The 27507-nt window shown below is 38.7% G+C and overlaps 4 protein-coding genes across 5 annotated transcripts in view; 1 reads left to right on the forward strand and 3 right to left on the reverse strand.

Annotated features, from left to right (window-relative positions):
- LOC143860341 (putative LRR receptor-like serine/threonine-protein kinase At1g07650) overlaps positions 1 to 10204 on the forward strand; it is a 56792-nt gene extending 46588 nt beyond the window's left edge. Inside the window, exons 34-41 of the mRNA XM_077370927.1 lie at positions 1297 to 1679; positions 1755 to 1950; positions 6587 to 6727; positions 7639 to 7757; positions 7860 to 8070; positions 8180 to 8417; positions 9510 to 9657; positions 9757 to 10204. Of these exons, the coding sequence (XP_077227042.1) occupies positions 1297 to 1679; positions 1755 to 1950; positions 6587 to 6727; positions 7639 to 7757; positions 7860 to 8070; positions 8180 to 8417; positions 9510 to 9657; positions 9757 to 10101 (1781 nt within the window). The 3' untranslated portion in view covers positions 10102 to 10204. The remainder of the gene's footprint in view (positions 1 to 1296; positions 1680 to 1754; positions 1951 to 6586; positions 6728 to 7638; positions 7758 to 7859; positions 8071 to 8179; positions 8418 to 9509; positions 9658 to 9756) is intronic.
- Positions 10205 to 15053: 4849 nt separating this feature from the next.
- LOC143860181 (protein SRG1-like) lies at positions 15054 to 18463 on the reverse strand. Its single transcript, XM_077370742.1, has 4 exons — positions 18068 to 18463; positions 17703 to 17950; positions 16731 to 17055; positions 15054 to 15569 (listed from the first exon to the last, which is right to left on the reverse strand). The coding sequence occupies exons 1-4, from the start codon at positions 18317 to 18319 to the stop codon at positions 15294 to 15296; spliced, it is 1101 nt and encodes a 366-aa protein (XP_077226857.1). The 5' UTR covers positions 18320 to 18463; the 3' UTR covers positions 15054 to 15293.
- Positions 18464 to 19174: 711 nt separating this feature from the next.
- On the reverse strand, positions 19175 to 21548 carry LOC143862470 (oxoglutarate-dependent flavonoid 7-O-demethylase 1-like). 2 transcript variants are annotated; one of them, XM_077373519.1, is made up of 4 exons: positions 21173 to 21548; positions 20757 to 21061; positions 20088 to 20412; positions 19175 to 19615 (listed from the first exon to the last, which is right to left on the reverse strand). In XM_077373519.1, the coding sequence occupies exons 1-4, from the start codon at positions 21407 to 21409 to the stop codon at positions 19340 to 19342; spliced, it is 1143 nt and encodes a 380-aa protein (XP_077229634.1). In that variant the 5' UTR covers positions 21410 to 21548; the 3' UTR covers positions 19175 to 19339. The 2 variants fall into 2 exon arrangements, with proteins under 2 accessions (XP_077229634.1, XP_077229635.1); XM_077373520.1 differs by having other exon boundaries at positions 20814 to 21061; positions 21173 to 21546.
- An 876-nt stretch (positions 21549 to 22424) lies between these two features.
- LOC143862032 (oxoglutarate-dependent flavonoid 7-O-demethylase 1-like) lies at positions 22425 to 26116 on the reverse strand. The gene is made up of 4 exons (XM_077373022.1): positions 25838 to 26116; positions 25477 to 25724; positions 24415 to 24739; positions 22425 to 23289 (listed from the first exon to the last, which is right to left on the reverse strand). Exons 1-4 carry the CDS (start codon positions 26087 to 26089, stop codon positions 23014 to 23016), a joined length of 1101 nt encoding a protein of 366 aa, XP_077229137.1. The 5' UTR covers positions 26090 to 26116; the 3' UTR covers positions 22425 to 23013.
- Positions 26117 to 27507: the final 1391 nt, after the last annotated feature.

A 27507-nucleotide genomic window follows, 5' to 3' on the forward strand; every position in this document is an offset into this window, starting at 1 on the left:
CTCCGCAACACATTGTAAGTAAATCGAACTCCTCTCTGTAGTCTTCCATGGTCCGATTTCCTTACCGAAGATTATACAATTTTGTGTAGTTGTCTTGAAGGTATTTTCCAGGCAAGAACTTCTTCAACTCCTTCATCTTTTCCCAAGAGCTGATCTTCTCTTTTCCCAATCTTTCGCTACTGATCTTTAATTGTTCCCACGAAGCCGAAGCACGCTTTTTCAACTTGATAGATACAATCTTCACTTTCAAACACTCGTTCAACCGTGTTGAGCCAATCAATGAACTCATCGGTTTGAATCTTTCCTCAAACTCCTGTATATCCACCTTCATATCAACATCACGGTAGGGCTGATTAAGACCCATCCGATCTTGAACTCCCATTTCAGTTGCCTCGTCTTGTGGAGCACAATGATAAAAAAAAATGTTAATATCCTTCGGGACGAGACTATCGTCATTGCGATTCAGAGTTTTGAAATGCGCTAGACATTCCGTAAGTTGGTGGACTTGTCTCCCTAAAATTTCGACTTTGTTGGCTTGGTGATCTGGATGAGGAGCCTCCATAGGAACACCTTGACCGCGCCCACGATTGTTTGCCATGGTAGTCGCCTCTTCACAACAAACACCAAGTATCAACGGTAGCTTTGATACTAAATTGAAGCAACAGAATAAGGAAGATTAGCAAACCCAGAATCTAACATAAAATTTTTGTACTTTGATTCACGGCTTTTTTCAAAAACCATAACACAAAGATGAGAGAATGTTGAATTGTCAAAAACTTCTAAAATGTCCCCCCTTCTCAATCGTCCATTCCTTTTATATTTACAAAAGCAAAGAATATTTAATAAAAGACTCCTCCCACAAGAAACTATTGCAACCACCAATAGGTGGGGTGGTTGCAACCACCAAAAACTTCTAAAAAGTCCCCCCTTCTCAATCATCCATTCCTTTTATTTTTACAAAAGCAAAGAATCTTTAATAAAAGACTCCTCCCACAAGAAACTATTGCAACCACCAATACTCAACTCAACTCAACTAAGCCTTTGTCCCAAACTAGTTGGGGTCGGCTACTGCAACCACAATCAAAAGTAAAAATTAAAGAATCCTAAAATCCTAAACTACTAACTGATATCAGCTAAAGATAAGGGTAAAATTAGAAAACAAAATCCTTCAGATAAGTGGGTCTCTTAATACGTATTTTTGGCTGGAATATCGGCAAAGGAGTCTTATCTGCATGAGCTGTTCATATGGAGTTTTTCTCATTTGAATATTAATATGGAGTTTTCTCATTGTGACAGATTATCATTCATTGCATATAAATTGTGGTGGAGAGGAGGTAAAGATAAACAAGGACTCCACATATGAAAAAGATGACAACCCAGGTGGTGCTTCCAATTCTGTTTTAAGTGCTATGAAAAATTGGGCATTTAGCAGCACTGGGAACTTCTTGGACAATGACAGGGATGTTGACATCTACACAGCAACAGCTGAATCTAGGCTCGATATGCCTAACTCAGAATTGTACACCACAGCACGCCTTTCTCCACTCTCCCTTACTTATTACGGACTTTGTTTGCAAAATGGGAACTACACTGTGAAACTCCACTTCGCAGAGATAATTTTCACAGACGACAAAACATATAGCAGCCTCGGGAAGCGTTTATTTGATGTTTATATTCAGGTAGCTAATCACATTAAATAAAAAAATTTCTTTTATTGTTCCAAATTCAGAATTGTTTATATTTGTGTACTGCAGGGAAAACTAGTACTGAAAGATTTCAATATTAAAGATGAAGCCGGTGGTTCTAATAAGGCAGTCATCAGGAATTTTACTGCAAATGTGAGTAGTAACAATTTGGAGATCCGCTTCTATTGGGGTGGAAAAGGGACAACAGGCATCCCTGTGAAAGGGACCTATGGTCCTCTCATATCAGCCATTTCTGTGGATCCTGGTATGTTGCATGTTTTGTGTTAAAACCTTATTATTAATATAGTTTTTGTTTTAGTGAAATCAACGAGTAAAGACTCCCTGTTTCGGCCGGAATAGACCAGAACTTTCCGGCTGGAACAAGACGGAATCTTGGAAAAACAAAATTACGCGTGGGTGGGGGGAGGGGGTTCTGTTTTCCGGACCAGAGCGAACATTTCGTTTGTTTTGTATAGAACCGAATTCATAACTATGTTTGAGCTCATAATCTGAGCTTGATGATGATCCAATAGTTCTTCGTAAAGGTAAGTGTGCTTGTATTGATCAGTCTATTTCGAATTTTTGCCTTGTGGTCTTTCTTCAAATTATTTTCAATTTTCCTTGTCTATTTCTTCTTCCGTTCCCTTGTCTCATCTGAATGTCATGTCTCATCCTGGTTGGTGTATGAGTATGTAGGAGGAGGCTATTTGTTGTTGATGGGCGTATGCCATACTGCTAAATATAATCCAGATGGCATCATCAATCGTCTCAAAGTGAGACTTGTTGCCATCACTTAATCCTATGGCAAAGATTACTACGACTTTTTTGCCTATTGTTAAGTTGAACTCCATTTGATTTGTTATTGCTATGTCTTTCTTCACAAAGGCCTTGCTGAAGAAGTTTAAATGAGGCAACCACCTGCTTTTGTTGCTCAGGGGAGTCCGGTAAAGTTTGTAGAATTCTCAAAGCTATATATGGGTTAATGCATTCAATTCGTCAGGTTGTTACTTCGTATGTGTTGTGTATAGGTGAAGTTGAGTATCCTATGTTTGTTTGACATACGAAAGCTGGTCATATCATCCTTATTATTTATGTGGATGGCATCGTTGTCATAGGGAGTGACCCGTTTCGAATTGACAGTTTGAAGAATTTCTTGAAGCAAAGAGTCTTCATCAAGAATTTGGGACACCTTCATTACTTTCTCGGCATTGAAGTCACACGGTCTAAAGTTTGAATAAATTTATCTCGGTGGAAATATGTCCTAGATTTTTTTAATCTGAGGCATGCCCTATTGGGTACGAAACTAGTTGACTCACCTCAACTCTACTCAACTCAACTAAGATTTTCTCCCAAACTAGTTGGGGTCGACTAATGAATCCTTTAGAAAAGTTACACGAAGAAGGTGAAAGGATCTATCTGGCTCAAATTGACCAAGTCTAATCCTGACACTAGTTGGGTTCATCTACATGGATCTTTTTTTTCCATTCTCTCCTATCCAAGGTGATGTTCTCTTTTATATTCCTAGCCATCAAGTCTTTCCTCATTGTTTCTACCCAAGTTGTTTTCAGTCTGCCCCTACCTCTTTTTACTCCGTCAACTTGGCACGAGTCACTTCTTCTCACTGGAGCATCCAAAGGCCTACGTTGGATATGCCCAAACCATCTTAAGCATTGCTCTCTTATCTTCTCCTCAATTGGTGCCTGCCCCCACCTTTTTACGAATGTCTTCATTTTTAATTCTATCTAACCTTGTGTGGCTGCACATCCAACTAAGCATTCGCATCTCCGCTACACACCCATGAATCCTAAATGCCTAACTATTGTTGTGCAAATGCCTTGTATTCTGGCATTATACAAACCCTGACAGACTAATGTATGCGGGTAGCTAGGTTTTCTTTGAGTTTCTTAGCCTAGGAGACTTTTGTAGCCCAAACACCGAAATAGTGAAAACTCTTCTCTCGTGGATGTAAGCACACTACCGAACTACATAAATCTTGTGTTTTCTTGTGTGACTGTGTTTCTTTGCATCGTTTCTTGCCGTTTTGCTGCACAATTTGATCCTTGTTTGAGAAGATATTTCTCGGTTTTTGTTTAACAACAAACTAGATGATCAAGGTGAACTTTTTAATAACCCAAATATGTATAGACCGCCAGTTGAAAAACTTCTATACTTCATCATTACAAGGCCTGGCATTTCCTTTGTAGTTGGTGATGTTATTTTATTCAACCAAGCTCCTCGACTCCTTCATGTGGAACTTATTTTATTCAACCAAGCTCCTCGACTCCTTCATATGGAAGTTGTTACTCGTATCCTAAAGTATATCAAAGGAGCACTAGGAAAGGATATCTTGAATAAAGCAAATGGACATCTGACTGCGGAAGCCTATTTTGAAGCGGTTTGTACTAGGTGTCCCCTAGATAGAAAATCTATGAGTGGATGTTGTACCTTTGTTCCAAGAAACTTTATTACTTGAAGGAGTATGAAGCAAAGTTTAGATAGATCCAGTGCTGAAGCCGGATACAGGGAAATGACCCTTACCACATGTGATAATATGGCTTAAGCATTTAATGAGTGAATTTGGATTTTTCGTCAAAGAACATACTCAGTTATTTTGTGATAATCAAACCACTACGCACATTTCCTACAACTGCGCTTTTCATGAAAGGACAAAACATATTGAAATATATTTTCATCTTATTAGATAGAATGTTACTTCCAAGATCATCTCTACTCCATTTGTAAGATCCTCAAGTCAACTTGCTGTTATATTCACAGATACTCTCAATAGAGTTCGACTCAAGAAGATCCAGTCCAAATTAGGTAGAAACGATATCTATGCTCCAACTATGCTCCAACTTGAGGGAGAGTAGTAAAGACATGTTGGGTAGTATTTGTTTTTGAGTAGGGCTTTTGTGTTTAGAAGGGGAGGGGGTATTCTTGTACTTACACCCGTGTCACTTAAATTATAACTTAAATGACTTGTTTATGTGAGTGGGACCCATTCTTGCGGGCTTTGGGTTTTTCTCCCATTCACAACATAAATGGAATTCGTGTGTAGGGATTATCCTTTTTTTTAATGGCAGCAATTTATTAGTAAAAGAGAAAAGGACCGAGATGGTCCACTACAAACCAAGGTGGCCTTTTACCTGTTATCTTTACAAGGAGTTATCATCCAAGAGCTCCAGCCCCTGACTATTTATTCCAAGGCGAGTCAATCTTCCAGGGTACGCTTTCCTTGAGATGGCCTATTACGTGGTCCAAGTTAGGTATAAATGATATCTATGCTCCAAGGTGGCCTTTTACCTGGACGAAGACTTCCTCTACAGCGTTAGCAAACCTCCAAGGATACGCTTTCCTTGAAGTCAGTTACTAGATCACATTTAGGGAGTCTCCTTCCACAACGAGCCGATCTTGGTCCCCCTATCTCTACTAAGCGAATCCCTGTCAAAAGTGTTTGCACCTCCGCATCCATTGCATATGTAATTCCTAACAGACTTTACTAAGCTTTTTTTGTGATGTCATCCGACATACAGAAGAGCCCTCCCAGGTCTAGCCATGGGTTGCCAGGGCTAGATCCATCAAAGTTAAGCTTAATTATGCAAGTGGGAGGAGAATTCCATCTGGGTGCAATTTTGGACTTGTACACTTTTCTGATCTCCATCCATGATCTACGCATAGAGGATTCTAAAGTCCCTCTAAATTCTTGAAGAACCATAGAACACATTGACAATAAGAGAGAAGATTTGTCACTAGAGAGACTAGGGTGACACACCATCGAATATGCACTTGTTCATCTCTCTCTCTCTCCAAATCACCTAAATCACTGCCAAAAGGGACAAGGACCACATAATCCGTTCCCTTTTGGTCCTGGCCTAAAAGACCATCGCTTGAAGAGATCGACAATGTGCTCTAGAAAGACGCAATGCACCACTTCAAAGAGCGACAAGGCAAAGGACCAGATCTCCCCGGCCACTAAATAGTAAATGAAAATATGATTAACAGATTCACCTGCCTTTAGACAAAGGGCACTATGATCGATGATGATTCTCCTTCAACCGCATAAGTGATCTACCGCCAGGATATTGTTGAGGCACGTCATGCAAGCAAAGGTGCAGACTCTCGGATGGTCCAAAATCTTCTGATCCGAAGGTGACAAGAGATGGTGATAGAAAGAATTCTCTTCCAATTCACCCAGCAGTTGAGCACTTTGTCGAATTATCTATTAGAGAAAGCATTGCTAAATAGAATAACCCAGGTAACCTGATATCATTCCCTAACAAAAGAATTTAGGTATCCTATCCAGATGACTTCAAAAAGATCCGTGAATCTGATTGTCAAGGGGCTATTTCCGCACCACAGGTCCCACCCAAGCTTCTAAACCAAGTACCCCTGAAGAATCTAGGTAAACCTTTCATAATATATCTCCAAACCATTTACCTGCTATCTTGTAAATGTCCGTCTGTTGCCAGCCCCCCAAACCTGCTCCATACTTACCTTGAATTGCTCTCCTCCGAAGTGAACTTCTTTCCTCTCCAAAGCGCCAAAGCCATCCGTTGGTAGGGTTTCTCCTATGACACGAAACTTTTTCCTCCCATCTTCTCCTCTTCGCATCTCTTCTCTTTTCTTCTTCTCTTATTGTTTTCATTTTCTTAACTTTTACACCTTTAGTACAAGAATAATTTATTTTTGTGGATGAGGTTAAATTTGGCTCTGTCAATTGAAGTCCAATCAAGTCTGGACAGATTCGAGGCTGCTTTCCAGATGGATTTGCTCCAATTTGATCAGTATATTGGGTCAGACCTGAAATGTTTTGTGTACTGCACTGTAGTTGGATAAAAGATCAATTTTTCTTTCGTCAATCACCTTAATATTGTCACCTGATATTCTTATTCTTCTTGCAGACTTTCCAATACCAAAAGACAAAAAAATACCTACGGGTATTATAGCTGGGGTTGTAGCTTCAGTATTATGCCTTGTTTTCTTAGTTCTGAGCATACTCTGGAGAAAAGGCTGCCTGAGAACCAACTCCAGAAGGGACAAAGGTGAAGCTTAATCAAGTACTTTATATCCACAACCATTAAAAGAAAATTCATGCATATGCTGCTAAGTTTTGCTCTCTAACAATTAGCTACCAGTGGCATCATCAGTAGTCAATTTTCTGAGCAAGCTCTTGAATAAGCCTGCTTCCCTTGATGCATGTTGATGGTCAAAACTTGTGTTTCATCCCATCTAGTATATTAAATTGTATCAGTATGTGAAGTACTTTTTTTTCCATCACGTGCATTACGGTATGCATCCACACATGCAGAAGGGATTGCTAAAATTGGCAATATAATTTAGACTACATATTTGAAAATAGGTGTCGTTTCTCAACTTATCTTCCATTTTTCCCATGAAACATACGCATGAAAAGATCAATTCTGGAACCCATGATATAGCTCATGTTATTTTGCATTATATAAAAAATTACGATTTCCCGATTATGAAATCTAATCACTGCTAAAATATCAGGACATTCTTTCCCATTTTTTATGTATCTAATGGAAAATCTGTGTTATTATGACACCCTCTGAAGATTGTATCATTGATCTAGAAAGGCTAGGTTTATCGCATTCCATTTCTGAAAACCTTTTGATAATGTTATTTGCCTAATAATATATTGCTGTACATTTATCTTCTATTGTATGCGTAATGGGAAAGTATAAATATGAGATAGTAGTTGTGTCCCCAAGGAAAATAGCCATGCATATTTGTTTACTACTTGGTTGCAGAGATTCTTTTTTAGTCTCAAATTCGGCCATGCTTTGCAGCTACTTATCTTGTGACGTGCCTTGGACAGCTTGCCTTTGGTTCACATTGTAATGAATAAATTATAGAATGCATCTTACCGGCAATGTGTAATTTATCTTCTTACTAAAAAATGCTTCCTTGTCTAACTCTTCTCGGTGAACAGATCTCGGAGGTTTAGATCTGCAGACAGGCTCATTTACATTAAGACAGATTAAAGCTGCCACTAACAACTTTGACATTTCAAACAAGATTGGAGAAGGTGGTTTTGGTTCTGTTTACAAGGTATTCTACATCTGGACTACTTATCTTGATCTATTATCTCCTTTGAATTTAACTTATTCTGATTAAGCTTATATTAAATATCTCTTAACTACTCTAATGCAGGGTATATTGTCAGATGGTACTATAATTGCAGTGAAGCAGCTTTCTTCCAAATCAAGTCAAGGAAATCGTGAATTTATCAATGAAATAGGCATGGTTTCTGCTTTGCAACATCCACATCTTGTGAAGCTTTATGGGTGTTGCATTGAAGGGAATCAATTGTTGGTAGTATATGAGTACATGAAAAATAATAGCCTTGCTCGTGCCCTGTTTGGTAAGCTCACTGTTCTTTTGCTTGAATTCATTTTTTCTCACATCAAGATTACATTGTCCAGCTAACAGGCATACCGTGACATTTTTTTTGTCAATTCTATGATTTATAGGCCACAGAGAATGTCGATTGAAACTGGATTGGGCAACCAGGCACAAGATTTGTGTTGGGATAGCAAGAGGTTTGGCTTTTCTCCACGAGGAATCAAGAATAAAAATTGTTCATAGAGACATCAAAGCCACCAATATACTGCTTGATGAGAATCTTAACCCTAAGATATCTGACTTCGGTTTGGCCAAGCTTCGTGAAGAGGAGAAAACTCACATTAGCACTCGAATAGCTGGAACAATGTGAGCCCTCATTCTCTATTTTCCTCCTATTATTATCACTTATGGTGAGTATCAGTATACTTTTATCCTTTGTTAGCAATCATCATCTTATGGTGCAAACAAACAAATTCCACTATCTCTTTTTGTTGATCTTTTGAGTCAGCTCCGGGTAAATTTGTGGAGCCTAGGTATCCATCAAGTTGTTCTCCTAGAGTTGCTACGAGGTTAAGCTGAGATGGAGAACGGAGGCAGTAAGCCATATTAGTGGGGAGGCTATTGCCTAGAGAAGCCATACAAAATGATACATTTTCAAAATAAGTAAATAGAATGGAATTGAAATTCCAGTCTCTTGATATCACTTATTTGACTTCTTGATATCACTTATTTGATTCCTTTCAGTTGTCTCCTATTTTGGTACACTGGTCTGGTATTAACCTCTTTACAATCGGGCTTCTTTGATCTGTAGATAATCCCACATATAGAGAGGTTATTAGATTCTGAAATCTACATTTAAAGGGAATTGGCTTTGTTAGTTACACTGCATACTTTGGAGATGATTAAAGATCACGATTGTTTTCGGGCAATGATATTTTCACCCCCCTGCAGTATGCATTCACCCCACTTTTAATGTGATTTGACATAAAAAAGCGTTAAAGTTGCCCACTGTTCACGTTATAAGGGGGGCGAATGCGTACTGCAGAGGGGGGGGGGGTGAAAATATCATCTCCCTTGTTTTCTTATTCTTCCAAAATTTGGCTATATCCTTTTCTTTGGTATTCACTACTGATTCAATATTTTCGATTCATTGTATGAGACGCTTAGATGCTAGACAAGTTCACAAATTTCAATTATGTTTTGGATTTTTTCAATTACGATGATATTATTTTGGTTTCTCAAAACACAATAATTTTGATTCTCTAAGTAAAAACAAGGTTCTTGGTTCTATGATTCTATCTAGAAAGCATTTGATTTTCTAATCAGAATGGGCATATATCATCTTATCCCTGATTGCAACATCGATTGTCTTTGGCAAAAGTACCCATTCGTCTGACTGAATTGGCTTTACTGTGACTACAAACAAGCATAGAATTAATGATAGTCCTGATATTGCAGAGGATATATGGCACCAGAATATGCATTGCGGGGTTACCTGACTGACAAGGCAGATGTTTACAGCTTTGGAATCGTCGCGTTGGAAATTGTCAGTGGGACTAGTAACAGAAACATGCCAAAGGATGATCAATTTTATCTTTTGGATTGGGTATTTTAGATCTCCACCTAAATCTTTGCATTTTTATCAGGGTTTTGCTTTAAACTTTACAATAGAAAGTAAGTTACTAATTTACTCTGGATATTGCAGGCACTGGTTCTGAAAGAGAGAGGATGTCTAGAAGAACTAATTGATCCGAAGTTAGGATCTGAATTCAACAAGGAAGAGGTGATGGGGATGATTAATGTTGCGTTATTATGTGCTAACACATCTCCCACGCTTAGGCCTACTATGTCTGCTGTGGTGAGCATGCTTGAAGGGCGCGCAATTGTTCAGGAACAGGTTTCAAGCCACTCTAGCTTTGATTTGAGACTTAAAGGCTCTCGTAAGCTTTATCAACAAATTGGAGAGAGCTCAAGTGACGATCACACACTGGTTATGTCATTACATCAGGAATGGCATGGTTCTTCACTACCCACATCCATGTTTTTATGAATCTGCATTCTGAGTATTGTAATAACAGAGTTGGAAGATTCTATGTATTCAATACAATACAAGTTGGCAGAGATATAAAGAGCACTCAGCTACTGTTCCCTGCCTTCTCAAGCTCAGGGGAGATCTTCATGGTCTCGACGTGTGACTTGCCTCAGTGCTTTTGAGTAGAAATCTTTCAAGAAGTTCTCAACGGTTTCCCTTCTGAACAGTGGAGGTTTTTGTGGGTTGGTCAGGCTCCCCGCAGGGCCAATCTCCGTCTTTAGACTGGGACTGTAGAATGTAGCGATAGAGACCCTTTCTTGTGCGGAATTTGCTGTTGCCCTGTGCTCCACGCTGTGATAGACACCATTGCTTACTATCTGCAACAGCATAGAAAATCCCAGATGAGGCAAATCAAATTTTTTTCGATCTGTAAACGCAAATCCAGATCAAATCACGGAAGATATAAAAGAGAATAAAGCAGAAACCTCAAACGCCGCCACATTAACAAGGTGGTTTAACATTATTTCTGCCTCCACGGAGGAAATGAGCATTGTTGAGAAATACGACTGGCAAAATCTGATCCAATCATGTTGGGAAGTAAGGGCTTCCCAGTGTATGAATCAACAATTAGAGCAACTCATAAATGTGTTTAGGCCACACCACAACTAAACAAGGCAAAACCAGAAAGCGGGAACAATAAAAGACAATCAAACCATAAAACCAAAATTTACAGGAAAAACCCTTCAATGTGACATGTGACTAATTGGAGAGATCCACTAAAATAAGAGTCCACTAAAATACGAGTATTGCACCATTTTTCGTTTCAAGTTCTTTGCCCAAAGCTTGAGGTTTACAACCAATATAGAGAAAACAAGCTAAAAAGATACATGATTATCTCAAAAATCACTTTTCTCTCCCTATGAAACACCAAAATAAGCCTTCCAACGAGTTGGAGATGGTCCACTATGCAACCACAACAATACATACTTTCCGAGTAGAAAATTTGGAGGTTGAAGAGAGAGAACTTGCTAAAGCACTGGCGCTACCCTGTGAGGATAGCTCTGATGCAATCTACTCTTCCTCTTCTTCAACATGCTTCAAAGCGGGATTGATTTGGCTTCCAAATGGTTGCATAACCCTCTTGAGAATACACCAAGAAAAAACACACTTTTTCTTCTCTCCTTTCTCTCACTCGTTTTGGTTTTCTTTTCTTCAAGAATACACTATGAAAAATACACTTTTTCTTCACTCACATCAAACACAAGTTTTCTCCCCCCTTAACCTTTTTCAAAGAGGATTCTTGTCTCCTATTTTCTTTCCGGGACAAGATGTCTACGTCCATAGGGTGAGATCTGATCTTTCACTATGAAAATGAAATTATACAAGGATTACATCAGAATTAGGCCAAAAGCCATAAATTGTGACCCCTAGCTTTGGACACCCCCCATCTTTCTCTATCCTAGACATATTAGATAGCATAGAATAAAAAAGGAGGGTCACCTCTTCTTACTTATGTTGGAAACAATAAGCCCAATTCCAACAATCTCCACCTTGGCTTGTTTGGGTGCGACCATGAAGAATTTTTGTTGGCATCTCCACTCGTCTATTGTTGCTGCAAACTACATTAGCCTTCTAAAATTCAACTACACACCATTGAATCATCCTGGTTCTAAATCCACCTAACTTGATTAACACGGCTAATGCACATATGTAGCTGCACCGAGTCAACTTGGAGAGGGACCTCAATCCGTCCTCCCACCAGTAAGAACTGTTACCTCCTCACTATCGTCTATAGCTTGGAAACCTGTCTTAACACGAACTACAAAAGAGACCATGTGTGCACACACTTCACTTAGTTTTTTTTATCAAACATCGAGGCACTAAGAACATCATCTATCACTATGTTCCTCACCAGATGATACAAACTGTCAGAGTTTTCTCCCTTCATCAGAACCATACAACTTGTGTGATTTTCATGGCTCCACTTGCAACTAAATACCTACAAGTCCTAGAATCTAGCTGGTCTAATGACGCTAAATTCCACCGCATTTTTGGGACATATGCAACACTATCCAAAGTGCGCACTGCTTCATCAAACATTTTAATCTTCACAATCCTAAATCCCATGATGTTGTAAGTCAACCTGTCACCTAATACCGTCACACCTGCCTGTTGTCGTGGAACATATCAAAATATTTCTTCATGGATCGTACATGAAATGAGCACTCTGAATCTAGAATTCATTGATCATCAAAAGTGTGATTACCTATTAAGACTGTGAGAACATCTTCAACAAGTTGCACTGCTCATTTGTAACTGTCACCACCGAATTTCCAGCACCATTGTCCGACTTGTCAGCTTGCTTCAAACTATCCGGCTTGGCATGACCATAATCTTTACAATAGTAGCATTGCACCCTTTTTCGCTCACTGTGGATGTCATCCTGCAGATGACCCTTTTTTTCTAATCACTCAGATGCTCTCCTAGAGTTGCTATGAGGTTAGGTATCCATCGAGATGCCCTGCTAGAGTTGCTATGAGGTTAAGCCTGAGATGGAGAACGGAGGGAGTAAGCCATATTATTGGGGAGGCTATTACACGGAGAAGTCATACAAAATGATACATTGTCAAAGTGAGTAAATTGAAGGGAATCGAAATACCAGTCTCTTGATATCACTTATTTGACTCATTTCTTGATATCACCTGACTCATTTCAGTTGTCTCCTATTTGAGTCCACAATGGTCTGGTATTAACCTCTTTACAATCGAGTTTCTTTGCTCTGTAGATAATCCCTCGTATAGAGAGGATACTGAAATCTACATTTGATGGGAATTGGCTTTGTTAGTTACTCTGCATACTTTGAAGCTGATTAAAGATCAGGATTGCTTTCATTATCTTCCAAAATTTGTCTGTCCTATTCTTTGGTATCCACCAAGGATTCCGTACTTTCATATATTCATTGTATCAAAGCCTTATATGTTCGACAAGTTCACAAATTTCAATTATATTTTGGATCTTTTTCAATTACCATGATATTCTTTTGGTGTCTCAAAAAACAAGAATTCTATGTAAAAACAAGGTTCTTGGTTCTATGATTCTATCTAGAAAGTGTTTGATTTTCTGAACAGAATGGCCATATGTCATTTTATCCCTGATTGCAACATCAATTGTCTTTGGCTGAAGTACCCATTCGTCTGACTGAATTGGCTTACTGTGACCACAAACAAGCATATAATTAACGATTAGTCCTGTTATTGCAGTCTTGCAGAGGATATATGGCACTGGAATATGCATTGCAGCGTTACCTGACTGACAAGGCAGACGTTTACAGCTTTGGAATCGTCGCGTTGGAAATTGTCAGTGGGTCTAGTAACACAAATTACATGCCAAAGGATGATCAACTCTATCTTTTGCATTGAGTATTTTAGATCTCCACCCAAATCTTCACATTTTTATCACTGTTTTAACTTTAAACTTCAACATTAGAAAAGTAAGTTACTAATTTATTCTGGATATTGCAGGCACTGGTTCTGAAAGAGAGAGGATGTTTAGAAGAACTAATTGATCCAAAGTTGGGATCTGAATTCAACAAGGAAGAGGCGATGCCTTCCTTTGTAGGCTCTTAGTTGGCGACAATTCGCTAAACTTTGACTCGAGATGCAGCCGTCAGCTACTCTTCTATTCTTCGGTATGCTCCTCATGTTTCCCGCAAAGGGATTGATGTTCGTATACAAGCTAGCTGATTACTACTATTCACCTGATGCATGTCTAAGCGGATGATCCCACTCGCTGATTGCTCGGCAGGTGGAAATTTTTGTAGTTTATTGTGTCTTTTTTTCTTTTCCTATAGATACAATCAGAAAATTAGGCCATGTGAAAAAAAAAAAATTCAGGGATTATTAGTTTGCCAAGTGGTGTGAAAGGGGTAAAAAGAGTGGGAGCGGGTGAGAATTGAGAGGGCAACGGTGAAGAGATGGTGCTAAGTTGTTGAAAAATAAAAATAAAAACTCTATTTTTAGTTTTTCTTTTCCCTTTTTTTCAGCCACTTCTCACTCTCTCGTCACTCATTGCCTCACTTATACCACCTGATAAACTATTATGACATGGAAAAAATTTCAATTGGGTCTTGCAATTGGGTCTTTGTGATTACAGGTTGAATGTCTAATTGTGTTCGTTCCTCTGGAGTTGCAATCAATTTTTGTGTCCATGATGGTGGCTCTAGCTAGAAAGAGTCCATGCTTTTCGCTCCCATCTGACCATTTTTATTCAAAGTGAAGATACTAGCGAATTTTAGATTAGAGATCCCATTTGCATGATCAAACGAGCAAACAATCAATGGTTAGAGAAAAAACTATTTATTACCCTTTTCCAAGCAGTCATAACTTAAAACTATCCGATCATGGTAGCAGTGTGCCAAAATCTAGCTATCTAAATGGCAATCAATTTTTAAATCAAGGACTCAGGAAAAATGTCATTCAGAAAAACTTTCCTAGGCTTATTTTTCCCCACGATTTAGAGGGAAATGATATGATTTTGGCTTATTTAGGGTGATATCATTATAAATTGAAGGCCCCTCTAGATAAACCTTGGACTGCATTAGTTTCATTTTTGTGCGTGCGCGTGCGTGTGTTTGGAAAAAATTTTCTTTTCCAAACTTCTCCAAAAAAATAATACTTGCAGTCCAAACAGGGCCTAAAGGGGAAATTACTAAAACCCCACTTGGCAAAGTTTTCTAACTAAAATTTCTAAATTTTTGTTTAAAAATTCCTTTTACCATTGATCATAAAAGTTATTTTGTGCGTGGTTATTCTTATTGGCTCCATTTGGTTGCAGAGAAAGAGGTGGAAGTCAAATCAAGCTTGGTGTCCTCATCAGAACTCATGGGCAACTGTTTGTTTTTCACAATTATCAAATATAGCCAGTGCCATTATTCTTTTTTATGTGATACAATTTTATCATACACTTGCAAATATAAAGAGCAGCCCTTTTATATAACTACCAAAGGTCAACGTCACCTTACACTTATGCCAAGTAGATGGTGGAGAGCTGGAATAGCAATTCACAAACCACTCTAAGAAATTTGTTCAGAACACACGCATTTAGGAAAGTTGGTAAACATATAAAGAGCACCATTTTTATGTAGTTTTTGAAGCTAAGTAGAAGGCATTCTCTTTCAATATGATATAAGTTGGCAGACATATAAAGGGCACTCAGCTAATGTTGCCAGCCTTCTCGAGCCCAGGGGAGATCCTCATGGTCTCGACGTACGACTTGCCTTTGAGTTCTTTTGAGTAGAAATCTTTCAAGATCTTCTTGACGGTTTCCCTCTTGAACAGTGGAGGATTTTGTGGGTTGGTCAGACTCTGTGCAGGGCCAATCTCCATCTTTAAACTAGGACTGTAGAATGTAGCAATAGAGAGCCTTTCTTGCGCTGAATTTACTGTTGCCCTGTGCTCCACGCTGTGATAGACACCATTGCTTACTATCTGCAACAATGTGGAAAGATCCAGATTAGGCAAAGCAAATTTATTTCATTCTAACACCCAGATCAAATCACAAAACAAAAACTATAAGCAGAAAACTTGAACACCACACCACGTTATCTACTAGGTTACTTCGCAATCTTGTTGGGAAGTAAGGCCTTGAATAGTAAGGCCTATGTGTATGAATCAACAATCAAAACAACCCATAAATTGGCTCATGTCTATGCAGGGCATGATCATATCTTTGCAATGGTAACATTGCACACTTTTTTCAGTGACTGTGAATCTCATCTTGGTTGCTATTTTAAAATTAATTTCCTGTCAGATGACCGTTTTTTTTCTAATTATTCTTGCATTCTTTCCTACACTTACAAGCTGAATGAAATCCTAATCGAACAGTGGTGGTCCACCCACCGATTGTTGCACTGATCGCGAACCTTGATCATTGATCACATAAGCCACCTATCGATCTCAAAATATTCAGATAAAACTTGTGAATGTCAATCACCTATCAAATCCCACTAATGCCTGTTAATGTTGATCCACACTAAATAGAATCACTAATGGCAACCAACAAGTAGATTGACGCTCTCCACCTCCAATTTTCTAGAAACCCACAAACATGGTCTTGTTTGATGAGGACCAGATCAAGATTTTAAAACTATATCATTTTTTTAATAGACAATCTCTCTAACCACGATTCAACTACGCCGTCATCCACGATCCTTTTAACCATGACCCAATTGACAATCGCTCCAACCACCGCTCCTGATATCATTTGTTGAGAAATCCGATTGGAAAAATCCGTTCCAATTGTGCACAAAGAAATAAAAAGATAATCTAAATAGGGTCTAAATATACAAGACATATTCACAAGATAAAGATGGTTCGGCCAAGATGCCTAGAACTGTTAACCCTAAAATTACTTTTCTCAAAAATCCAAAACTGTAAACCCTAAAAATACTACTCTCAAAAATCCTTTTGGCTGTTCTCTCCATCACTACTCTCAAAAATCAAAAACTGTAAATCCTAAAATTAACAAAGTCTATCCCCAACTGAATACTATACTACCCTATGACCAGTCACAACATAATACAGGATATAAATTTATTACAACACAAATAGTGGATGATTTTAAAAAAAAATGAAAGTTGTTTGATATACCTCCAACATGTCCCCTATGTTGACTACAAAGGCATTTGGGAGTGGTTTAACAGGAACCCATAACCCATCTTTCCTTATCTCAAGGCCTTGAGCTTCATTAACTTGAAGGAGGACAGTTAGTCCTGCAGCATCAGAGTGAGGTGTGAGGCCAACCACACGCTCTGGTTGAGGACATGGTGGATAATAATTCATTCTCATTCTTTGATACCCATCTTCAAACAAATCTCTCATTTCTTTAGTATCCAATGCTAGTGCTCTGGCCATCATATCCAAGATAGCCATGGCCAGCTTCTGCAACTCCAACGCATAAGCCTCCAAAACCTCTCTACAATAGAAACAGAAACAATTGAGGAACGCTCATTTAAAAACATGTGTCCAGAATCTATATAGACATGAGCTGACTATATTACAATAAGATGTCGACTCTGTTCGAAACACTTCCAAGTTGAGTCGACTCACTTGCAGATTATAAAGTGAAAAACCCACTATAAATATTTGGACAGAAGACTTTATATCAAAGGTCTATAGTTTTTGAGATTTTATATGGTGTGTAGCAGTCTATGGTTTTTTTTTTTTAATTATTGTAGGGCTACAGCATAAACATAGCCTGTGCCCCCAAATATTAATTCCTAACCCTCCAATCTATAGGGGGACTGCACATATTTGGGGCACAACCTATATACGGTTCGATCATCTTATAAAGTGGGCCGTACAGTACTTTAAAAAAAAAAAAAAAAAACCATAGACGGCTACACACCATATAATTTCTCATGGTTTAACCACTACAAATTGCATCTCAGATGCATTAAAACTTAGTAAGTTATTTTAGTTATAAAGATATAAGTATACTTTCTTAGAAAATTTTGGTCAAGTTTCTATAGAGTCCCCACTGGCTTACTCGAGTCGAGTCGAGTCGACTTGACTCGGCCCACTTCCGAGTCGAGTGTAGAGTTTTTGAGTTTTGTAGCTGACCTGAAAGAAGGGGAAAGATTTTCAAATAGAATGGAGTTTCTGCTATGGGTTGGAAGGGTAATCAAATAAAACATGTCTCCCCAATCAAGTTTCTGCTCTTCTGAGACAACAAAGGCTTGTCCATATCCCTGTACATCGTCAGGCTTCTGCGAAAATCTCCTCTTTTCTTCCATTGGAAGTTTGAAAAAATCTTCTATCTCAGACTTGATTCTGTCAATCAATGAATAGCTAACACCATGGTTTACCAACTGCAAAACATGAACAGGAATGATTACCATTTACCACTAACCAAATTTATATGTACTCCAATATTAACTTACTGACCAATTCAATAATAAATAAATGTAGAATCTTTGGGGAAAGACCTGAAAGAAACCCCAATCTTTGCAAGCAGAGTGTAATTTCTTCAATTCAGAAGGAAGGGATTCCCCCTGAAGCAAACTTTGCATGTCAATGGTTGGAATCGATGGAAGAGTGGCGGTTGCAGAGATTACTGGAGGGTCCTGATCTAGACGAACGTAGCGAGAAGGGACGGTGAGGATTTGATCTCTGATCAGCTCTTGAACGCTGGGCACTGGCAGAGAACTTCCAAAGATCTCTAGCTTTGGTGACTCCATATCAAATGCAGAAGAGGCAATGAGAGATAGAAAATGAGAGGCTGTTATTTAATTGATGTCTCTAATGCCAGAAGAGCACGAAAGTTAAAAGGCTCTCTGGAAGCCACTTTGGCTGGACTTTAACTTGTGCATATTTTGTATTTTTGCAGATTTCAACATTTCCACACAAACTAGCAACAAGTGTCACATTTGGATTACAACTTTTTGACGATTGAGGATTTATTACAGCAGAAAAGACACAAATGTCATTGTATCATTTTATAAACATTTTTTGACCTTTTCCTTTTTGTAGTAGGATTCTCATCTCTCTCTCTCTCTCTCTCTCTCTCTCTCTTCTTCCTCTTCTCACGTCCTCAAAATCAATTCTCAAAATCCAAAATGAATTTGGCCTTAATTTTGAATCCAATAATCAGTTTTGGACTCAAATTCAATTTAAAAATCTAAAACAAAAGGAAATGTTTCATTTCTTCAATGTGTAAGTGTAACTTTTGGAATTTCTCTTACACTTCCTCTGATCATGCATGAGATGATTACACGAAGAAAAGACCGGATCTCAATTCTTTCCTTCATTTCCTTTTTTTTTTTTTTTATTGCTTCTCTCTGACCATTGAATCCTATTGAATCGATTATTCTTAATAAGTAGAGTTCGTATAAACTGATTTCCATTGTAAGTCCAAAACCTATTATTCGACTCAAAATTATTTTTAAATCTGAGTCCAATAATAGGTTCAGGGCTGACAATTGATTGCCATAATCTGAAACAAACATGGCCTAGAAATGTAGCGAGCTGGATATTTATTTATAAAGAGATTTTCCATTTTAGGGAGTTTACTTTACCGTGGAACCCCCAACACATAGAAAGAGCACCTTTTTTATTTAGTTGCTGAAACTAAGCAGAAGACATATTCTATTTCAAGACTATATACATTGGCGTACATATATAGAGCACCATTTTTTTTTTAGTTTTTGAAACAAAGCAAAAGGCATATTATCTTTCTAGACAATATAAATGTATGATCCTCAGCTAGTGTTTCCTGCCTTCTCAAGCCCAGGGGCAATCTTCATGGTCTCGACATGTGACTTGCCTTTGAGTTCCTTTGAGTGGAAGCCTTTGAGGTAGTTTTGCATGGTTTCCCTCCTGAACAGTGGAGGCCTTTGTGGGTTGGTCAGACTCCGTGCCGGACCAAACTCTGTCTTTAGATTGGGGAAGTAGAATGTAGCAATAGAGAGCCTCTCTTTCTCTGAATTTATGGTTGCTCTATGCTCCACACTATGATAGACGCCATTGCTTACTATCTGTTACAACTTTGAAAAATCTAGATTAGGCAAAGCAAATTTATTTCGGACTGTAAAACATAAACCCAAATCAAATCACTAAAGATCTCTAACAGCTTAAGCAACGCTTTTAGAGTTGATGTTATATAATCATTTATACATCAAGCCCCCCCTGCGTATGGTCCACCTTTTTTGGGTTGGCCCCAAACACGGATTTTTAATATCAATGAGTTCTAGGTTTTTGAATCCAGTACCTGCCACAATGAGGCAATCGCTCTCATACCATGTGAAACAACCAATTACTCTAATAGCTTAAGTTGTTAGACTTAGTGTTATTTAATCATTTATATTTGACAGAGAAGAGAGTAACGGAGAAACATTTGATCAGGACAATACCTACATGGGTCAACAATTTTCCTCTAATCCTCTCTATCATGACTCGGAACACAAACAGTAGATGATTAAAAAAATAAAAGAGTGCTGTTTAATTTACCTCCAACACGTCTCCTAGGTTGACTACAAAGGAATTTGGGAGTGGTTTAACAGGAACCCAGATCCCATCTTTCCTTATCTCAAGGCCTTGAGCTTCATTAACTTGAAGGAGGACAGTCAGTCCTGGAGCATCAGAGTGAGGTGCGAGGCCAATCACACTCTCAGGTTGAGGACATGGTGGATAATAATTCATCCTCATTCCTTGAAACCCATCTTCAAACAAATCTCTCATTTCTTTAGGATCCATTGCTAGAGCTCTAGCTATCATATCAAAAAGAGCCATGACCAGCTTCTGCAACTCCAATGCGTAAGCCTCCAAAACCTCTCTACAATAGAAAAAGAAGCAATTAAGGAACACTCATTTAAAAACATGCGTCTAGAATCAATAGAGATTAGGCATGAACCGACTATATTCCTATAACACGTCGAGTCAACTTGAAACTCATCCAAATTGGTTCAACTCACTTGGGGAATGAGTCCAGAGGAGCTTTTTTTTTATAGCAAGTCCATAATAACTATTAAAAAAATTTTAAAAAAAAATCCCACCATAAATATTTGAACAGATGACTTTATATCTGAGGTCTAAGGTTTTTAACTAGGACAACTTTAGTTAAAATGATATATAACTTTATTTGAAAACTGTTTTCTCAAGAATCTATTGAGTCCACACCGGATTGCTCGAGTTGACTCGACTTGGCCCACTACTGAGTCTAGTTTTTGAGCTGACCTGAAAGAAGGAGAGAGATTTTCAAATAGAATGGAGTTTCTCCTATGGAATGGAAGGGTAACTAAATAAAACATGTCTCCCCAATTAAGTTTCTGCTCCTCTGAGACAACAAAGGCTTGCCCATATCCCTGTAGATCGTTAGGTTGCTGTGAAAATTTTTTCTTTTCTTCCAATGGAAGTTTGAAAAAATCTTGTATCTCAGACTTGGTTCTCTCAATCAATGAATAGCTAACACCATGGTTTACCAACTGCAAAACATAAAAAAACAATGATTACAACTTACCAATTTATTGTATTAGAATATTAATTTACAGATCAATTCAATAGTAAATATTAAGCTAGAATCTTTGGAGAGTCACATGAAAGAAACCCCAATCTTTGCAAGCTGAGTGTAATTTCTTGAACTCAGAAGGCTGGGAATCCCCTTGAAGCAAACATTCCATGTCAATGGTTGGAATTGATGGAAGAGTGGTGGCTGGGGAGATGACTGGAGCGTCGTGATCTAGTTGTATGTATCGAGAAGGGACGGTGACGATTTGATCTCTGACCAGCTCTTGAACGCTAGGCACAGCCAGAGAACCTCCTAAGATCTCCATATCAAACCCAGAAGAGGCAATGAGAGATAGGAAATGAGGGGCAATTATTTAGTGGGTGTCTCTAATGCCATTGAAGACTAGTCTACCTAAAGAGAGATTCCCATATATGCCTTGTGCAATGGACGCTAGCAAATCCCTTCCAATATTATATATAATTAGAGCTGAGGTTGATAAATAAACAGAAGAGTACAAAAGTTCTTTTACACTAGAGTGTAGAAAACAGCTACTATATTTCTATTACCTTCTAGTTTCCTCGCTAGATGCCATTACTCCCCATGCTAGATGCCACACAAATGAGTCTTATTTTCAATAAAAAAAATATTTTTCTCTTTTTTAAGATAATGTCTAGGCAATTTTGTCAAAAGCCATATTGCAGCTCGTTTTCAGGAAGATCAGCCACATCTTAGCAGAATTTATCTAATTCGTTTAGGGTCTGCCCATTTGGATACCTCCCATCTTGTATTTGGATTTGGAATTGAGTTTTGAATACAAAATGAATAGGCAGCTCATGTAGAGGGAGACGGAGAGGGAAGGGGGTACTTCCTAGTGCAGGGGAGAGGTTGAGGAGCAAAGAGGGTGAAGGAAACAGCCACTTCACATCTGTGGATTTCCAATTTCTTATTTCCACAGCAAATTTAGAAATCTGATTTTTTTCAATGTCAGCTGCTGAAATAGAAATCCAAGAATTTGATCCGATCCAAATTACAATGCAAAAAGGGCTGCAAATTTGAGAAATCCAAATCAAAATCTTCTCGGCATCCAAACGGGCCCTTAATCCATATGAGGTGGTTGCTTTCTTCATCCGAAACTGCTGAGACATTTCCCGTTGGAAGCCACTTTTTATATAGGGATTTGCTAGGCACGGCATACTTTTACGGGAGAGAACAGCCAAAACAGGCTCACTTTTTAGCAGTTTTTTTCTCATTCATTTAAAATCATCCGAGGTAGCTGTTCTTTTTATGAAAGATAACTAAATTAAGAGCATAAAAAGAGATTACAGATGTGAGAGAGAGGGTCCAGAATAAAGTGTATCCCTTAATGCCCCCAATTTAACCAACCAATCAGCTAGATAGTTGGCACTACTACAAGGGATATGAACAAAAGAGAGAAAGCTGTCATTACACATAGAACTAATCTCATCCAAAAACCTAGCTAATCTCCATGGACCAATGGTCGATCCTTGAACCCAAGAAGTAACATTTGAAGAATCCCCTTTCCATCTCTAGCTTGTCTTCCATTTGATCCCTAAATAAGCACATGCCGAAGTGAAGACTACGAATCTCCGCTTCAATAGAGTCCGTTATTCCAATCGGCCCAGTTGGAAGTCCACTAGATCGAAGGTCACGATCACCTTACACGTGTGCCAAGCACATAGTGGTGAACTTGGATCATAAACCACTTGAACGAGCCGTCGTCACAAACACATATTCAGGAAAATTGGTAGACATCTAAAGAGCACCCTTTTATTTAGATTCTGAAACTAAGCACAAGATATATTCTTTCAAGACTGTAAGTTGGCAGACCTATAGAGAGCACCGTTTTTATTTAGCTTTCAAAACTAAGCAAAATATCTATTCTCTTTCTAGACGATATAAATTATATCCTCAGCTAGTGTTGCATGCCTTCTCAAGCCCGGGGGAGAGCTTCATGGTGTCGACTTGCGACTTGCCTTTGAGTTCCTTTGAGTAGAAATCTTTGAAGTAATTCTCCACAGATTCCCTCCTGAATAGTGGAGGCTTTCGTGCGTTGGTCAGACTCCGTGCGGGGCCAATCTCCATCTTCAGATTGGGACTGTAAAATGTAGCGATAGAGAGCCTTTCTTGTGCTGAATTTACTGTCGCCCTGTGCTCCACGCTGTGATAGACCCCATTGCTTATTATCTGTCACAAAGTAGAAAAATCCAAATCAGAGAAAGCAATTTTGTTTAGAACTGTTAATGAAAATTCCAGATCAAACCAGAAAGGCATCAAAGAGAATAAATCAGAAATATAGAACACAACAATATCTACATCAGTCACAAATTTGTCTACACGGGAAATGAAAAGATTTCAACTATATCTGTGTTGGAAATTGTAAATCAAAATCAATGTGCTTGGTTTTGTGGAAAGTCTTTGCAGACTTCTAGGTTAGTTATTATGTACGGATAATGTAAGTGTCATTTGTGTTCTCTCCTTAATGCCTTGCTAGAATATCAAAGAGTCAATGGGAAATTCCTATGAGCTTGTTTAGGATTTATAAAGGACTCATGAGACTAGAAAAACTCTTTAATGTATTTGCTATTTTAGGAGTGTCTTAGGTCTATAAGTATAGAGTCATTGTTGTAGAGATTGTAAGCTTATTAGAAAGAAGCTTCAAGGACTAAGGTTCAAGGGAGAAGTGTAGAGATTTCTTGTACGTGTCCTGATATATCAAAGTCCTTTATTTGGTGTTACATTTGTGTTTTGGTGGAGCTCTACACGGGCCTTTGGCCATGTATCTCCCGACCTCCCTTGCCTTGCTCTTATGATCACAACACGACATTATCGATCTATCTAATTCAGGCAAACAATATGAGATTAGGGTCAATAGCTTTTCTCCCCTTCAATACTGTTTGTTTGACTCAGAACCCAAAACTGTAACCCTAAAACGAAACTGAAATTTCAGCCGAAATTTCGGACGAAATCTAATTAAATCAAATAAAAGAATATTTTATCTGGTACAGAATTTTGGCCGAAATTTCAAATTTTTGGCCAATATTAAATAATTAATAAATATAGAGATTTTTGGGTGAAATCCCTTAAATTTCAGGGAAATTTTCTGGATAAGCGAAATTTCGGTCGAAATAAAGTTTCAGGTATGTGTGATTTCGGTTTCGGTCTCCTCCGAAACCAAAAATTTAAGACCAAAATTTAGGATTTCGTCGAAATTTAAAACCATGGTCACGACTAATTACAAGAAAGAAATCCATTACAGCACAAGGGTGAATGATTAAAAAAAGAACAAGAAAGATTGTTGTTTAATTTTACCTCCAAGATGTCTGCTATGTTGACTACAAAGGCATTTGGAAGTGGTATAACAGGAACCCAAATCCCATCCTTCCTTATCTCAAGGCCTTGAGCTTCATTAACTTGAAGGAGGATAGTTAGTCCCACCGCATCAGAGTGAGGTTTAAGCCCAATGACACGCTCAGGTTGAGGACATGGAGGATAATAATTCATCCTCATTGCCTGATACCCATCTTCAAACAAATCTCTCATTTCTTCAGTATCCATTGCTAGAGCTTTGGCCATCATATCCAAAAGAGCCATGGTCAGCTTCTCCAACTCCAATGCGTAAGTCTCCAAAACCTCTCTACAATACAGACGCAAGCAATTAAGGAAGACTAATTTAAAAACATGCGTCTAGATTATTAGTGAAAGGAGGCATTAGCCGACTGTATTACTATTACACAAGTCAACTCAGAACTCATCCAAGTTGGCTCGACTCACTTGCATAACGAGTCTATACTCGACAACTGTCCAAATGTAAAAACAAAAAGAAACTATAAATATTTGAACATGTAACTTCATATGGTTCTTAAACTTCTACAATTTGCATCTTATATGCATCTTATATGCATTAAAATTTTCACAAAAGCAATTTTGCAGCCCCCGTTTTTAGGGTCGAATTGCCACCTAATATAAATTAAATGAATAAGACAAATTCAGCTGTGATGGCTCTCCTCTCTTTAAAAAGAGGGGCCACTAAATGGTTTTGTGCAAAATTGCTTAGACACTACTAATTGTAGAGACAACTATATTTTATGAGTGTTGGGAAAGTTTGTAAAACCACTATTGAAGCCTCTGTTTTTTCAGGAGAGAAGTGCCACCTGATGAATCAAATGAATAAGACAAATTCAGGTACGAGTTGGCTCTTGTCTTGAAAAAGAGGGGTAGCAAAATAGCTTTCTAGGAAATTGCCTAGACAATTCCATACTTTATTAGAAAATTTTGCTCGAGTTAATAAGTAGTCCACAAAGGCTTGTTCTTGTTGACTCGACTCCACCCACTTCCGAGTCGAGTCTGAGTTTTTTGAGTTTTTGAGCAGACCTGAGAGAAGGAGAGAGATTTTCAAATCGAATGGAGTTTCGGGTATGGGATGGAAGGGTAACCAAATAAAACATGTCTCCCCAATCAAGTTTCTGCTCCTCTGAGACAACAAAGGCTTGGCCATATCCTTGTAGATCATTAGGTTGCTGCGAAAATCTCATCTTTTCTTCCAATGGAAGTTCGAAAAAAACTTGTATCTCAGACTTGATTCTCTCAATCAAGGAGTAGCTAACCCCATGGTTTACCAACTACAAAACATCAACAAAAAATGGTTACAACTAACCAAATTTATTGGATTCAAATATTAATAAATGAGCAATTCAATAGTAAATTAAGGTAGAATCTTTGGAGCAAAATTAACCTGAAAGAAACCCCAATCTTTGCAAGCAGAGTGTAGTTTCTTCAATTCAGAAGGTTGGGATTCCCCTTGAAGCAAACTTTCCATGTCAATGGTTGGAATTGAAGGAAGAGTGGCAGTTGCAGAGATGACTTGAGGGTGTTGATCTAGACGTATGTAACGAGAAGGGACGGTGAGGATTTGATCTTTGACCAGCTCTTGAACGCTAGGCACTGGCAGAGAACCTCCTAAGCTCGGTAGCTTTGGTGACTCCATATCAAATGCAGAAGAGATAAAGAGAGATGGGAAATGAGCAGCAGTTTATAAAGTGGATGTCCCTAGTGCTAGTTAGAAATAAACAGAAGGGACAAAAGTTCTTTTCCACTTGCGTGTTTGACTGCCAAGCTAGCCTTTTTTATCTTTGCAAGCCAGATGCCGCACAAATGAGTCTTATTTTTATAAAAATGATATCAACACTACCATCTTTTAATAATTGCACTAACTCTTCTTGTCCTTTATTATTTAAAGGATTGTCGAAGTTTTGGAAAAGTTTTCTATGTTTTTCTACAAAACAACAGTTGAAAAGTAGCTTTTCTACGAAACAACCGTTGAAAAGTACCAAAATATAAAGGGCGCTGATATTTTCCCCGCATTGTAGGCTATTTTCCCCCCTTCGACGGCTGGCTAACGTTAAACGTTAGGATTACTTTCCCACCATTTGACCGGTCTCTCTCTCTCTCTCTCTCTCTCCCCAGACACACAACAGGAACAGTTGGTGGGCCCAACAGAAACCGCTGGTGGAATGGTGGGCCTATCTTTAAACAACGTAGGCCCCGCCCATACCACTGTAGGATAATCCAAACCGTCCATTTTATGGGCCATAAACGTAAATAGGTTGCGTCCCAAAATATCATTTCCATAGGCTGATCCTAGCCCTCCGATCTAAATAGAAACTACATCTTATGCAACCTCTATAGATTGTAGGGTTTTGATCATCCAATGATTTTTGGGGCACAACCTATTTACATTGTGGCCCATCAAATGAATGGTTTGGATCATTCTATGGAGTTGGTCGTAAAGTAACATTAAGGCCCGTCCACAACATAGGACGATCCAAGCCGTCCATGGTTTGGATAAACCTATGGAGTTGATCCTACAATAACATTAAGGTCCAATCGTAGGCCCCACCGATTTTTTTTCAAATTGAAGCATACCGTCCACAACATAGGATGATCCAAGCCGTCCATGCTTTGGATCCTCCTATGGTGTGGTTCGTACAGTAACATTAAGGCCCAATTTAGGCCCCACCCATATTTTTGAAAATGAAGTGTACCGTCCAGACCATAGGATGATCCGAGCCGTCCATTTGATGGGCCATAACGTAAATGGGCTGTGCCCCCAAAAGGGTTGGCCCATCAAATGAATGGTTTGGATCATCATGTGGTCGTACAGTAACATTAAGGCCCGTCCACAACATAGGATTATCCAAACCATGGATGGCGGGGTCTACGTTGTTCAAAGATGGGTCCACCATTCCACCAACGGTTTCTGTTGGCCCACCAACTGTTCCTATTGTGTGTGTGGAGAGAGAGAGAGAGAGAGAGAGAGAGAGAGAGAGAGAGAGAGAGAGAGAGGTCAAATGGTGGGAATACGTTAGCCAGCCGTCCGCGGGGGGGGGGGGGGGGGGGGGGGGG

Source organism: Tasmannia lanceolata, unplaced genomic scaffold (genome assembly GCF_043159265.1).
Source record: "Tasmannia lanceolata isolate RefF3 unplaced genomic scaffold, GAP_Taslan_0.1 ptg000037l, whole genome shotgun sequence".
Classification (NCBI taxonomy): domain Eukaryota; kingdom Viridiplantae; phylum Streptophyta; class Magnoliopsida; order Canellales; family Winteraceae; genus Tasmannia; species Tasmannia lanceolata.

Excerpts from the sequence above, each read along its gene's own strand:
- LOC143862032 (XM_077373022.1), bottom strand. The coding sequence starts at position 26,089 with ATGGAGTCACCAAAGCTACCGAGCTTAGGAGGTTCTCTGCCAGTGCCT. Across the intron at positions 25,725-25,837 it reads AAGATTGGGGTTTCTTTCAG|TTGGTAAACCATGGGGTTAG; the intron begins GTTAATTTTGCT and ends GATGTTTTGTAG. Across the intron at positions 24,740-25,476 it reads AATCTCTCTCCTTCTCTCAG|AGAGGTTTTGGAGACTTACG; the intron begins GTCTGCTCAAAA and ends TCTGTATTGTAG.
- LOC143860181 (XM_077370742.1), bottom strand. The coding sequence starts at position 18,319 with ATGGAGTCACCAAAGCTAGAGATCTTTGGAAGTTCTCTGCCAGTGCCC. Across the intron at positions 17,951-18,067 it reads AAGATTGGGGTTTCTTTCAG|TTGGTAAACCATGGTGTTAG; the intron begins GTCTTTCCCCAA and ends CATGTTTTGCAG. Across the intron at positions 17,056-17,702 it reads AATCTTTCCCCTTCTTTCAG|AGAGGTTTTGGAGGCTTATG; the intron begins GTCAGCTACAAA and ends TTTCTATTGTAG.
- LOC143862470 (XM_077373519.1), bottom strand. The coding sequence starts at position 21,409 with ATGGAGATCTTAGGAGGTTCTCTGGCTGTGCCTAGCGTTCAAGAGCTG. Across the intron at positions 20,413-20,756 it reads GAGTCAACTCGAGCAATCCG|AGAGGTTTTGGAGGCTTACG; the intron begins GTGTGGACTCAA and ends TTTCTATTGTAG. Across the intron at positions 19,616-20,087 it reads ACCTAGGAGACGTGTTGGAG|ATAGTAAGCAATGGCGTCTA; the intron begins GTAAATTAAACA and ends AAGTTGTAACAG.